Source organism: Syzygium oleosum, unplaced genomic scaffold (assembly GCF_021117445.2).
Source record: "Syzygium oleosum isolate NSW1041296 unplaced genomic scaffold, Sole_v2.1 Sole_v2.17, whole genome shotgun sequence".
Lineage (NCBI taxonomy): Eukaryota > Viridiplantae > Streptophyta > Magnoliopsida > Myrtales > Myrtaceae > Syzygium > Syzygium oleosum.
Window position 1 is genome coordinate 3,637,578 of NW_026607501.1, and position 14,363 is coordinate 3,651,940.

A 14,363-nucleotide genomic window follows, 5' to 3' on the forward strand; every position below is an offset into this window, starting at 1 on the left:
ATCTTTCTATTCTCTTATGCACTCAATTGGTGAGATAATTATCAAAAAAGTCATAAAATTTATTATACGGAGGTCAATTAAGTCATAAATATTTCAGTATAGCAAATGTTGTCTTAAACCTTTTGATAATTTGCCAATATAGTCATTATGACTAATTTTGACCAGAAATCTCTGATGTGGACGTTAATCGTTCTGCGTCTCATGACACGTCAATAAGATTATTTTTGGTAATGAACGCAAAATAAACCCCACTTTAATTTCTAGGGTACAAACATCTAAAATCCCCGAAAGGGTTACTTGAATAGGTGTTATATTTCTTGAACATGACCTAATACTTGAGTTATATTTGTGAGGGGCCCAAGCATGCATGGACGGCTAGGATTCGATGATCATGCTGCATGTCCCCCATTACCACAACGATTCTTGGAACAACATTTGAGTGGTGGACACACATGTATCAGGTGGTCCATTCATGGGGAAGAAAGAGAGAGGGGACATGAATGATGTAATGGACAATGTTGATTTTGGTGATTGAAGATAGTGAGGAGCCCACAATTTCTTCGGCTCTCTCTCCCTCTCTCTATGAGTCTCTTCAATTTGGTGGGACTTTTCTTCAGAGTTTCTGAAACTAAAGGGAACATGCATCAACCATCAACTTCAAATTATCATCATCCGCACAGCATATTCTCAACCTTGTTCAAGAATAATGCCACCCCTCAAATTGTTTTCAAGGAAAAATGGTGCAACAGTGTAGCTATCAGCATTAGGTGGTGAGCCCCATGATGGGCTTATAATTTTGCAAATTTGTGAAGGGAGCTTCGAATGTCGGGCCCATGTGGGAAAAAGGAAATATCAACTTTTAAAATCAGAATTAATTTTGTGGATTATCCGCGCTAATCCGAGGGTCTAAGGGTCGATCTCCTGGTTTTTTTTTTTTGGTCGAAAGGTCGATCTCCTAGTTAACCCGGTGCTTATTGTACCTAATTTTGGGACGACTTGGTATTACTCTCTCGTGAATGATCCTTTCATACTAATTAATATTAAATGAATTGGCCGAAAATTGACAACAAATGAATTGGTTGAACTGGCCCAAATTGAGAAAAAATGAATCAGCCGAAAATCGAACTAAAGCCCGGTTAAACTGTTGGTTCGATCCGATTATCAAAGCAATTAATTTTTCTATCTTTTTGAATCAAAGGCTTCATTTGTTTCGCGAAAAACAACTTCCGAGAAAAAGGCTTTCCGATTTTTTCGGCGTTTGGCCAAAGGAAAACGAATGGGTCAATGGAAACAATTTCCATCAATGGAAAAGAGTCTTCCAAAATTGGGGAACCCTATCGTCTTATCTTATGCACCATGCAGGCCTAGCTCATTTTCTCGTCGCTGCACGCCTCCCCTTTCCTCCTCTCCGCCTTCTCGCTCATCTCTCTCGGCCTCCAAAAACTTTGCCTCCTCGTCCTCCTTTGTTGCCTCGTGCTTCTCTTGTAGCCGCCTTCCCCTTCCTCCTCGTCTCCTTCTCGTTCATCTCTCTTCGCCTCCACAGCTCCTACTCCTTGTCCTCCATTGTCGCCTTGTGCTTCTCTTCTAGCCACGATAGCAAGCGGACTAGAGAGGCTGAAGTTCGGAAGGAGTCTAAAGGGCCCAATCACCCACCATTCTTGCTTCTAAAGGGCCCATGTTTCGTCCCTTTTGCATTTGCTGTGATCCTCAAGAAATCTATAGCACAGTGCGAATAAACAATAACATGATTGGCTCGAGGGTGCGTTTTCAAGCTCCATAGTAAATGATCCGTAAAAACACGGTATTTTTACAAAATAAAACACACGGTTCTAACTAAACTTAATTAAGAAAACATGTAAGATGAAAGCTTGAAAATTTTATCTATTTAAAAGATTATGGATAAGTTTTAGATTAATATTAGTACGTGTATCTATTGAGAAATTAATTTCGTCTCTAGATATCCTTATGAAAATCACTTATACTTTTAATAGTAGGAATATCAACCCGATACAACTCTTAATGAGGTTTATTTTTACTATTATAGAGATCACAAACTACAATATACTTAGGTAAAACTATCATAATATTTATAACTACCGAAAAGATAAAAATCTAATAAAAGGATAGAATACTTTAGTTTGTTGATCTAGGAAATAGATTGAAAATGAAAAGATATTATGAAATCCGGTCAATAGTTTAATTATGCAAACTTGTGGATGGTAAAAATTTGAAAGATTGATTTGACTTTGTTATGGAAAGTTGAGGGACTAGACTAAACACAATGAAAGTTTAGGACTAGATTGCACATTTTGCAATAATTTAGAGACTGGATTGCACATTTTGCAATAGTTTAAGGATTAGACTTGAGCATTTCACAACAATTTGGGGACTTGTGATGACTTTCTCCCTTGTTCGATCAAATAAATGGACTACATTGAACATTTAGAAATAGTTCAAGGACCAGATTAAACAAATTAACTGTCTAAGGATGACATTATATATTTGGCTAAAATTTAGGACTTAAGTGTTATTTTTCCTATGTGTGTGTTTTTGGGACGACGATCATGCATTTTTTTCTTTGATAGTTTTTTGGTGTTGTTGTGCCGCAAAATATCAACTTGAGAAGTCCAGAAAGGGAAAATACTATAATCATTGTAATACTTGATTACAGATGAAGTTCTTATTCGAAATGTTTTAAGACCATTAATTTCTTAATCTCATTGTAGCCAAAGATAAAATACAAGCCATCGAACCACACTCCAACGAGTCGTGCGCTTACTGAAGATTGATAGTGTGAAAGAGAATACGGATAATTTTTATCACTGCTACTTTATTTGTTTGATACTGTAATTCTATAAAAAATTAATAATGAAAATTTACACTAAATTTAAGTCCCCTGAATGTTTTTGTAGAAATTTTAATAAAATTCTAACTATTGTTTTTTAAAAAGTGCATCAAGCTCGACCACCCTCCCCCCTAAAATATGGATATGAGAAAAAAATAAAAGACAAAAAGGAGTTATGGTCTAATGAAATGGCTAACTTCTCTATATAAGTCCAGAGTCATTTTCAAAAATCATCCCCCCTCTCTCTTCCGGACGACACCTGCTTCGTCACCGAAAAAGACATTGACAAGATAGGTCAAATTACGAAAATAAAGGACGCTTCTATACTTTATGGGGCGGTTCTTTTGTGTGCTCCCTGGGAATTGTAAGGCAATTGGTTAGCGTTCTTTTAAGCTTAGGAATGAGCTCAAAAGACGGGGGAGGGTTGCGTGTCCAAATTGTTATATGGGAAAACCGGTCCAAGTCCTAAGCCAAAAAGCCTTGGTCTTCGTGTCTTCGTACACCAAAATCTTGGTCTTCGTTCACCTAGGAAAGGTCTCAGTCTCTTGGCAAGAATAAGAGCTTCTCATTAGTGCATTGGATCAAGTCATTCCCAAAGCAGCGCTAATTCATCCTCTTCCTTTACATGTCCTTCCTTGTTTGCTCATTTATCAACTCCCTTTGGACGAATCTTACCATGTCACGTCCCTCTCTCTCTCTCCTTCTTCTTCATCATCTTCCTCCAGATTTACGTCCCCGTGCCAGCTTCCGGCGACTTCGCACCGTACCAAGGGTGCATTCCTTTTGATTGTGGAGATCAACAAATCAGCTATCCTTTCAGGCATAATGAGCAAAAAACATACTGTGGATATCCAGGCTACGAGCTCGACTGTGACGAATATGGCCTGACACTGTCCATGGTGTTCTAGAAATATCGGGTGATCCACATGAATAGGAGCAGGCAGATCCTCGAGGTGGCTAGGACAGATTTATCGGAAGATATATGTCTTCATACATATATCAACACCACTTTAGCCTTCAGTCTCTTCGACAACACTTCCAGTGACCTCAATTCCACTGTATTCTACGGTTGTGGCTCATCGGCCACCCCTCAACTTTATCAATTCTCTTGTCTCACGTCTCGAGATGGCTACTTTGCTCTCGATGTGGACCTTGCAAGTCCCATACATGAGCTATGCAACTTCAGTGTCCTTGTCCCGATTTCAAGAAGTGAAGCTCCAGGGCTACCACAACCTTTGGAGGGCGGCAACGATACTGCTATTATTAGGGAGGTCTTGAACAAAAGCCTTGGGATCATTTGGATTGCCAACACATCGCAGTGCGAAAATTGCAATAAATCGGGGGGTACATCCGGGTATGGCTGGACAAGGGAAGAATTCAATTGTTTTTGCCTTGATGGAGCCTATTCAATGACCTGGTTGGGATTGTGTAGGGGAGGAAGCCGGGTTGGAAAATTGGGTAGGGATTCGTCCCTAGACCCGGTTGAGTGGATTCGGGTCTCTAATCTGGACCCATCCAACCCGATCCACCACTTGGATTGGGCTGAGTCCCAAGGCCTGGACCTCCTCCTTTTTCGAATGGGCCATGTTGTGCCCATGTCTGACTTGGTCCAGTGCCCCATTGGCCTCGAATCGGAAACTAGTGAACCGACTGAATCAATTAGTCTTCAATCTATGTGATTAGAATCGGAGTCAAGAATCAAATCAAATCAAATCCTTTCTCCAACAGATACTACTAACAAATACTAAAGGTGAAGACACCTAACGCGGGTGTTGACTAATTCTAGAACCACATTGGGTTATAAGTTACATTAAGAGGAGTGAGAACCCCAGTTTTGGACAAGAATCCCCGCAAAATGTGCAACATAAATGTTTAATTTTTGTTAGGACTAAAATTTGGCATTGGAAGGTCAAACAAGAAAAATCAATAATTAATTTGCGTTGCTTAGCAGGATTTGTTCTTAATGATTAGGTAGATCGCCAATGTCAACATTTCAAAACGTTGGTGAGTCCTCCAACCCAATTGTAATTTAGAGGTCGCTTTGACTTGGAACGTTTCATGGTTTGGCCCTCAGGATTTTTTAGGGCAAAGTTGATGAACTAGCGGGCGACGGTGATTAGGAGACCGGACCAATTCAAACCAACTCCATTTGATTTTTCCGCAAATGCTTTCCTCACTCTCTCCCTACCTCCTTATCCTATTCTCTGCCATCCTCTGCCTCCTTCCAGTCCAAATGAATCTCCAAAACTTCATGTGTGTAGCTAATCGTCACCAATTGGTCCTTGTCATCGTCTTCACCAACTTAGTCTATCAGGCTCTATCGGATGGTGTGCAATACGAGGCCTGCGTGCCTCGGAACTGCGGATATGGTCCGAACATCAGCTACCCTTTTTGGATTTCTGGCTTGCAGGAGTCCTACTGTGGCTATCCGAATTTCGAGATTAACTGCAAAGAGATATACCCGGTGCTGAATTTCTCGGACGGTGAGTTCATCGTCAAGGATATCTTCTATGCGAACCATTCGTTCCTCCTGGTTAATGCCCTCGTGAACCAGGACTCCTGTGGTGCTCCGCCGCGTAATAACAGCCTCGAAAGGACGCCTTTCAATCTTAGTTCCGCAAATGACGATTTATTCTTCTACTATAATTGCACCTCGAAGCCGACAGGTTTTACATATCCAGTGGACTGTGCTAGCGACTACACCCACTATTCTTTTGCTCTTTTCCCCAAGACAGCAGCGCAAGATTTGTATTCCGCCGTCAGCTCCTGCGATCCTCCAGTTAGTGTACCTGTTGATGTTAATGCAAATATCACTAGCTTGGCGTCTATGAACTACAGTGAGATTATAAAGATGGGGTTCCTTTTGAACTGGACTGCAATTAATTGCAGCAACTGCGAGGGAAGTGAGGGACGGTGTGGTTTCGAGAACAATAATTTCGTTTGCTTTTGCCAAGATGGTCCTCATTCTCAAACCTGCAATGATGATAAGTGCATAGCGGAGTCAATTTTCTGTTTGCGCTTCTTGACTGAGGCTTCATATCTACTGTTTTGCATGATCTTTCATTTGTACGTGCGGAGGGACAGTGTGGATTAAAACTTCACTGCAACCTTCGCCGCCTCAATTGTCTGATCATGAGGTTGGTGTCTGCGTCCCACAAGATCTAATGGTATAAATGTACCGACTGAAGACCAAATTCACGTTAAAATTTGCAAACGTTGGACTAAAACAGCTTGCCTTTCTTTGTGTAATTTCAGCGTAGTTTAGTGCACAGTTTGAATATATAACATTGATTGATTTGAACTCTACATATAAAACCGTTTTTCAGTGTGGATCCAAGCATGAGCGATAAATTCTTCCATACGAGATTTATGCACGATCTACTGCACTGTTGGAAGCACTCTTTTACTAGTTTCATCACAACTTCATTAAGGATTTATTTGATAAGCCTTTGTGTCCTAGCAGGGAAACGTGGCAGTTTGAGGACAGGAGTTATAATAGGTAATCCGTTAAATCGTGTTTTTCGTTGAATATTTCCTATAAGGATTCGCAACTTAGAAGCCTCGATAAAGAGATGGAAGTGAGATTGCTGTTTGAAAATATTCTCTGTTTTATCAGGAATAGCCGCATCAGGAGCTGGAATTGGGATTACCCTAATTTTAATGCTTTCCTTAAGAAAGAGACCAATGATTAGACAAATAATGGCGTTGATAAAGCAGGGGAACGACCATTTCGATGGCGAAATGAAAATCGAGAGACTTGTCTCTTCGAAAAGATACACCTACAAAGACATTAAGAGGATGACCAACACTTTAGAAGAAAAGTTAGGCCAGGGAGGCTATGGCTACGTGTACAAAGGCAAGCTTCAAGATGGCCAGCTTGTGGCGGTGAAGCTACTAAAGAAGTTGAAAGGCGACGCCGAAGAATTGTTCAATGAAGTTGCAAGCATAAGCAGGACTTCTCATGTCAATGTTGTCAGCCTCTTGAGTTTCTGTTTTGAAGGAAGTAAAAGAGCTTTGGTTTATGAGTTCATGCCCAATGGATCCCTCGAAAAGTTCATATTCAACGGGAGTAACACTTCGGAGGTAGATCAACAATTGAGTTGGGACACATTGTACCAGATTTTTCTCGGCATAGCTCACGGGTTAGAGTACTTGCATAGAGGCTGCAAGACAAGGATCTTGCACTTCGACATAAAACCTCACAACATCCTTCTTGATATAAACTATTGTCCCAAGATTTCTGACTTTGGTCTAGCTAAAATATGCTCAAGAGAAGAGAGCATCGTGTCAATGCTAGGTGCCCGGGGAACCCCCGGATACATTGCTCTGGAGCTGATCATGAGGAACATTGGAGGGGTTTCCCACAAATCAGATGTTTATAGTTATGGCATGATGATTCTGGAGATGGTCGGTAGGAGGAAAAACATTGAAGTCATGGTAGATCACACTAGCGAAACATACTTCCCTCATTGGGTCCACCGATGCTTGGAGCTCCAAGAAGAGCTTGGGCTACAGGGGATCACAAATGAGGAGGACGAAGTAATCGCGAAGAAGATGATTGTAATAGGCTTATGGTGCATTCAGATTGATCCGAGAGCTCGACCATCTATGACCCAAGTTGTGGAGATGCTAAAAGGAAGTGTTGAGGCCTTGCAAGTTCCTCCCAAACCAACATTCTCATCTCCCTCAAGATCGCTCGTAGCTTTTCCCGGTGAAATTTCGTCTTTGCAAAAGAGTGATGACTCGAGTTGGGGTTAATTCAATGTCAATAATATGAGATTTACAATAGTTTGTAATGTAGTATTAAAAAAAGCACCGGTAAACGTATTAACTATTATTGCGATAAAATGTCTAGGTTGAATTTCTATGGTATGTTGCACAAAAAAAAAGTGAAATGTGCATTATTTCATAATATCAGTAGCCTTCGTTGTATATACAAATAGGATTTAGATTGTGCAAAATTAATAACATGTTAAACAAATTTTATTGAATAACCTCCATTCGTGCGAACCAAATTCACATGAACTCTTGAATCGAGTATGTCTAATCCATATATCAAGTATAGTTGAGAGATATGTCATTTCATTTAAAGATCTTATTATAGACTATGCTAGAAAACCAGTTAAGCAATACAAGTTACCATTATCTGACCAAATATATATATATATATACACACACACACACACACCATTGTAAACGCACTAACTTCCTTCATGATTTAAGTGGGATCAGTGTCTTAGCAATTCCTTGTCATCTATGCTCAATCAGTAATCCTGAGTACATGCTCGTAAATATATTCCTCACATATTATTTTGTAGAATTCTCTCAGATTTCTTTTTCTAAAAAAAGAATGTAATCAACAAAGCTCCAAGTCCAAGAAATTTTTGACGTTTCGCTCTTACCTTCATCTTTGAAGTGCGTTTAAGGAATCTCATAGCAATTCGTATTTTCTTGGCATCCGCAATGGCCGCAAAAACAAAGGTCATTCTTGTCACTGTGCTAGAATCACTTAACTAAATCATGGTTGTAGACACCCCATTTGTTCGATATTATTGTTCCAAAAAGCGAAAATCTTCAAAAAGGATAGAATTCCTAAAAATTTAAGAAAATTGAGGTTTATTTTATTTTAATTTAAACCGGTAAGTAGATGATTGTATAAGTAAAGAAACCGGAATGGCACTGAAAATTAAAGGTTGCGAGGAAGGTAAAGGGCCAGGAAATTGAAGGTGCTGAAAGAGTAAATCTCAGCTTAATGATGAAAGTAAATACGCAAGAACAAGTTTTCCGTGATTGATTACGGGAAACTATACAAGGATTTAACGTGGGTTTTTATATTTCAACTAATAGAGGTAATTGACAAACAGTTCTGAATTTTGAATCTATAAATAATTATCAATACCAGAAAATTAGGTATCTCGAAAATTTCTTGCTCGGTAATACCCACTTAATTTCTTTAAAAAAAAGAAAAAAACATTTGATACTCATAACTGTGGCAACTAGATCCAACATAAAATAAAAAAAATAAAAAAAAGAGGAAAATGAATAAAATTGGAATTCGCCACTTTAAATGTTTGTTGGATGATATAATGGCAATTTTGTCTCTTTGATGAAAATATGGTAGATTTAGTCGTATGGGGGTGAAAACAAGGCCACTCTAAATAAAAGACAAAAAGAGTTATGGTCTAATGAAAGGGGTAACTTCTTTATGGAAGTTCACAGTCATTTTCGAAGTTTTCAATCAATTGCATGCATGGAGAAATAATGAATTCAAGAAAATAACCAATCATTCTAATTTTGATTGTCCTCATAAAGATTAGTATAAATCGCTCCTCTTACCTTAAACGAAGTTTCATTAACTCACATGCCTTTTGTAAGGTCCTTCGTGTATTGAGTTATGATTGCAACGTTCTTTCAAGATCGATAATTCCCGACCAAGAAATATTTTACTAACATAATGGACCGATCAAACGAAATACGAGTGAAATTGTAGTGAGCGAGTCATGATGGTTTGCGTTTGTTTGGCGATACATGATAAATGGATTTTGTTGCCGTGTGGGCTTTAATCCGTCTGCACAATACACATGTTTTCTTTCTTCAACTCAGGGTGCGTTTGTTTTCGCAAATTGCGAAAGAATTTTTCGCGAATTAATTTTCTAGAATTTCTCGCGTTTGGTTTGTTAAAAATGATTGGTCAACGAAAAACCGTTTATGGTCAAAGAAAATATGCACGCTTAAAATTAAGAAAAATGAATTTCCTATTTTAAAAAGGGAAGGACATTTTCTTGGAAAATAATTTCTCCTCCATCATAAAATTTTCCCCCAAATAAGCACACCCTAAGTAAGCCAATCATGAGCTTCCGCACGAAGCGCTTGAGGAAATTGAGACTTTAAATTTTATAGGCTCGCATAATTAGTCGTTGTTTTTGGACCAGTAACTAATGACCATAATAAGTTGTTATTAGTGTACTAGAACCTTTTAAACAGATAGGATTACTCGAATATAGTTTCCAATAAAAATGAAAGTCAAACTAATATTGTCTTTAGTAACAATTTAAGACTTTGACTGAATTATTATTTAGCCGGTCCATTCTAAATTGCCACACAATCATCTTCTCCCTCACCAAGAGAAGAACAAAGAAAAATGCCAACCCACCACCTTCTCTGCATTCTCTTTCCTTCTCTCTCTCCTTCTCCTTCTTCTTCTTCGGGAGCTTCCATGGCCTCCACTCCACTTTCTCGACCATTTGCAACGCCATCTCATCCTCGTCACAATGCGGCAACATCCCCATAACCTGGACTGTCGGTGATCCTGCCGTACCCTGTGGCTACCCAGGCCACAATTGCTGGTCTGGCCCCGATTACCCGACCCTCTCTCTTCCGGACGACACCTGCTTCGGCACCAAAGAGGACATTAGCGAGATGGGTCATGTTACAAAAGAAAAGGACGGTCCTATACTTTATGGGGGTGGTCCTCAATTTTATTTCCTGGGAATTAATTGTAAGGCAATTGGGTAACGATCTTTTGAGCTTAGGAATGGGCTCAAAAAACTCGTTAATGAATGAGGGTTGCGCGTACAAATAGTTATATAGGAACGAATACCAGTCCAAGTCCTAAGTCAAGGTCTTGGAGGTGCTTCGTGGCTCATCGTCGACCCGTTGACCTTGTCGGTTCTCTTGTCCCGCGTCTCGAGATGCTACTTTGCTCTCTCTTTCTTGGATTATTTCTCCAAACCCTCAATTTGCCTTCCATTTCCTCTCTCGAGCACCCGCATTCCCATTCCTTCGGGAACCGCCATGTCTCTTTCTTGGGTTCCTTCTCCATCCTCTTCTCTCATTCTCCACTTGCTGTTTCCACTGTTCCTGATCTTTATCAAGACTCCTCATTCCCTGGGCGAGGATTATTACTCGAACTGCACCGAGACGTTCAGCTGCGGGGACGTCGATGGCGTTGGCTATCCTCACAATGGCGTTGGCTATCCTCACGTTGGTTTATGAGTTCATGCCCAATGGATCACTTGAAAAGTTCATATTCAACAGGAGTAACACTTTGGAGGTAGATCAACAATTGAGTTGGGACACATTGTACCAGATTTCTCTCGGCATAGCTCACGGGTTAGAGTACTTGCATGGAGGCTGCAAGACGAGGATCTTGCACTTCGACATAAAACCTCACAACATCCTTCTCGATATAAACTATTGTCCCAAGATTTCTGACTTTGGTCTTGCCAAAATATGCCCAAGAGAACAGAGCATCGTGTCTATGCTAGGTGCCCGAGGCACCCCCGGATACATTGCTCCGGAGCTGATCATGAGGAACATTGGAGGGGTTTCCCACAAATCAGATGTTTATAGTTATGGCATGATGGTTCTAGAGATGGTCGGCAAGAGGAAAAACATTGAAGTCATGGTAGATCATACTAGCGAAACATACTTCCCTCATTGGGTCCACCGATGCCTGGAGCTCCAAGGAGAGCTTGGGCTGTGCGGGATCACGAATGAGGAGGACGAAGGAATCGCGAAGAAGATGATTATAATAAGCCTATGGTGCATTCAAATCGATCTAAGAGCTCGACCATCTATGACCCATGTTGTGAAGATGCTAGAAGGAAGTGTTGAGGCCTTGCAAGTTCCTCCCAAACCAGCATTCTCATCTCCCCCAAAATCGCTCGTAGCTTCTCCAGGTGAAATTTCGTCTTTGCAAAGGAGTGATGACTCAAGTTAGTGTCAATTCAATATCAATTATATGAGACTGATGATAGTTTGTAACTGATTATTAGAAAAAAGCACTTCTAGACATATTAATGATTATTGGGATCAAATGTCTAGGTTGAATTTTTATGAGGATAAGTGCATTGGAAGTCTTAAAACTTATTATCAAAGTGCAATTAAGTTCTAAAACGTTCAAAAAGTGCAATTAAGTTTTAAAACTTATCACGAAAGTACAATTGAGTTCTAAAACTTTCAAAAAGTGTAATCAAATCCTAAAACTTGTCAAATTGGTCCAATTAAGCTTTTCCATTATTGCAATTTTTGAAAGTTTTAGGACTCGATTGCACTTTCGTAGCAAGTTTTACGACTTAATTGCACTTTCGTAGCAAGTTTTACGACTTAATTGCACTTTTTCAAAGTTTTAGGATTCAATTGTAATTTCGTGACAGGTTTTAAGACTTCTAGTAACTTATCCCAATTTTTATGTATGATGCACAAAAAAAAGTGAAATGTGCATTATTTCATAATATCAGTAGAGTTCGTCATTTATCCAAATCGGATTTAGATTATGCAAAATCGATGACATGTTGAACAAATTTTATTGAAAAACCTTCATTCGTACGATCACCTGAACTCTTTAATTGAGTATGCCTAATCCATGTTACGTATAGTGAAAGCTGTGTCATTTCATTTAAGGATCTTATTGCAGACTATGCTAGAGAACCAGTTAAGCAACAAATGTTACCATTGTAAATGCACCAATTTCCTTCGTGGTTGAGTGTGATCAGCGTTTTAGCAATTCATTGTCGTTTATGCTCAATTAGTAATCCTGAGATACTCGTTAACTATACATTCTCCTATACATATTCCTCACGTATTATTTTGTAGAACTCTCCCGGATTTCTTTTTCTAAGAAAAGAATGTAATTAACAAAGCTCCAAGTCCAATAAATTTTTGACGTTCCACTCTTATCTCGATCATTGAAGTGCGTTTAAGGGATCTCATAGTAATTCGTGGTTTCATGACATCGGCAATGGTGGCAAAAACAAAGGTCATTCTTGTAACTGTGCTAGAATCACTTAACTAAATCATGGTTGTAGACACCCCATTTGTTCGATTATAGTGTTCCAAAAAACTAAATTCTTCAAAAAGGATGGAATTCAGGAAATTTAAGAAAATCGAGGTTTTTTCATTTTACTTTGGACCGACAAGTAGAATTTTTCGAAAAACATAATTTTTTGGTATTAACGGTTATCTATAGATTCAAAATTCATAGTTGTTCGTAAATTACCGCTATTAGTTAAATATAAAAACCCACATTATAATCCTTGCATAGTTTCCCATAATTAATCACGGAACACTTGTTCTTGCATATTTACGTACTCTTTCAACACTTCAAATTTCCTGTCCCTTGACCTTTCTCGCAACCTTCAATTTTCAGTGCTTGCAATCCGGTTCCTTTACTTTTACAATCATTTACTCTTTAATGAAAATATGGTAGATTTAGTCGTATAGGAGCGGAAATAGGCCCACTCTAAATAAGAGACAAAAATGGTAATGGTCCAATGAAAGGGCAAACTTCTCTATGGAAGTCCAGAGTCATTTTCGAAGTTTCCAATCAATTATGGAGGAATAATGAATTCAAGAAAATAACCAATCATTCTAATTTTGACTGTCCTAATAGAGATTGGTGTAAATCTCCCCTCGAACGGTAAACGAAGTTTCAATCACTCACAGTGGCTTTTGTAAGGTCCTTCGTAATTGAATTATTATTGCAAAATACTTTTAAGATCGATAATTCCTGACCAGGAAATATTTTACTAACATAATGGACCGATCAAATAAAATACGAGTCGAATTGTAGAAATTGTTTGCGTTTGTTTGGTGATATAGTAAATGGATTTCGTTGCCGTGTGGACTTTAATCCATCCGCACAATAAACATGTTTTCTTTCTTCAACCTGATTGTAGGGTGGGTTTGTCTTCGCGAAAGAATTTTTTGCTAATTAGTTCTCTAGAATTTCTCGCGTTGGTTTGCTGAAAATGATTGGTCAACGAAAAACCATTGATAGTCAAAGAAAATATGCAAGCTTAAAATTAGGAAAATAAATTCCCTACTTTAAAAAGGAAAATACATTTTCCTAGAAAATAATTTTTCCAGAAAGCATTTTCCTTCGTCATGAAATTTTCTCTCCCAAACAAACACACTCTAGGTAAGCCAATCATGAGCTTGCAAATGAAACGCTTGCGGAAAATTGACATTTAAAATTTTATACGCTCGCACAATTGGTCGTTGTTTTTGGACGAGTGACTAATGGCCAAAATGAGTTCTTATTAAATTACTTGAACTTTTTTATACAAATAGGATTACTCGAATATAGTTTCCAATAAAAATGAAAGTCAAACTAATATATTCTTTAGTAACCATTTAAGACTTTGACCGAATTATTATTTAGCCGCTCCATTCTAAATTGCCACGTAATCATCTCCTTCCTCATCAAGAGAAGAACAAAGAAAACGCCAACCCCCCACCTTCTCTGCATTCTCTCCCCTTCTCTCTCCTCCTCCTCCTCCTTCTGCGAGAGCTTCCATGGCCTCCACTCCACTTTCTCGACCATTTGTGACACCATCTCATTCTCATCCCAATTCAGCGACATCCCCATATTCTCAGCGATCCTGCCGTACTCTGCGGCTACCCAGGCCACAATTGCTCGTCTGGCTCGGATTACACGATCCTCTCTCTTCCGGAAGACACCTACTTCGTCGCTAAAGATGACATTAGCGAGATAGGTCATATTACAAAAGAAAAG

General features: G+C 39.0%; 3 protein-coding genes and 1 pseudogene across 3 annotated transcripts; all 4 read left to right on the forward strand.

The window, feature by feature from the left end:
- Positions 1 to 3,470: 3,470 nt before the first annotated feature.
- Positions 3,471 to 4,524, forward strand: LOC130140285 (LEAF RUST 10 DISEASE-RESISTANCE LOCUS RECEPTOR-LIKE PROTEIN KINASE-like 2.7; annotated as a pseudogene).
- A 554-nt stretch (positions 4,525 to 5,078) lies between these two features.
- On the forward strand, positions 5,079 to 5,939 carry LOC115676586 (LEAF RUST 10 DISEASE-RESISTANCE LOCUS RECEPTOR-LIKE PROTEIN KINASE-like 1.2). Its single transcript, XM_030599537.1, has one exon. It carries the CDS (start codon positions 5,079 to 5,081, stop codon positions 5,937 to 5,939), a length of 861 nt encoding a protein of 286 aa, XP_030455397.1.
- Positions 5,940 to 6,567: 628 nt separating this feature from the next.
- On the forward strand, positions 6,568 to 7,647 carry LOC130140235 (PR5-like receptor kinase). Its single transcript, XM_056319083.1, has one exon. The coding sequence runs from the start codon at positions 6,587 to 6,589 to the stop codon at positions 7,601 to 7,603; it is 1,017 nt and encodes a 338-aa protein (XP_056175058.1). The 5' UTR covers positions 6,568 to 6,586; the 3' UTR covers positions 7,604 to 7,647.
- A 3,140-nt stretch (positions 7,648 to 10,787) lies between these two features.
- Positions 10,788 to 11,650, forward strand: LOC115676687 (PR5-like receptor kinase). Its single transcript, XM_030599650.2, has one exon. The coding sequence runs from the start codon at positions 10,788 to 10,790 to the stop codon at positions 11,565 to 11,567; it is 780 nt and encodes a 259-aa protein (XP_030455510.2). The 3' UTR covers positions 11,568 to 11,650.
- The last annotated feature ends 2,713 nt before the right edge of the window (positions 11,651 to 14,363 follow it).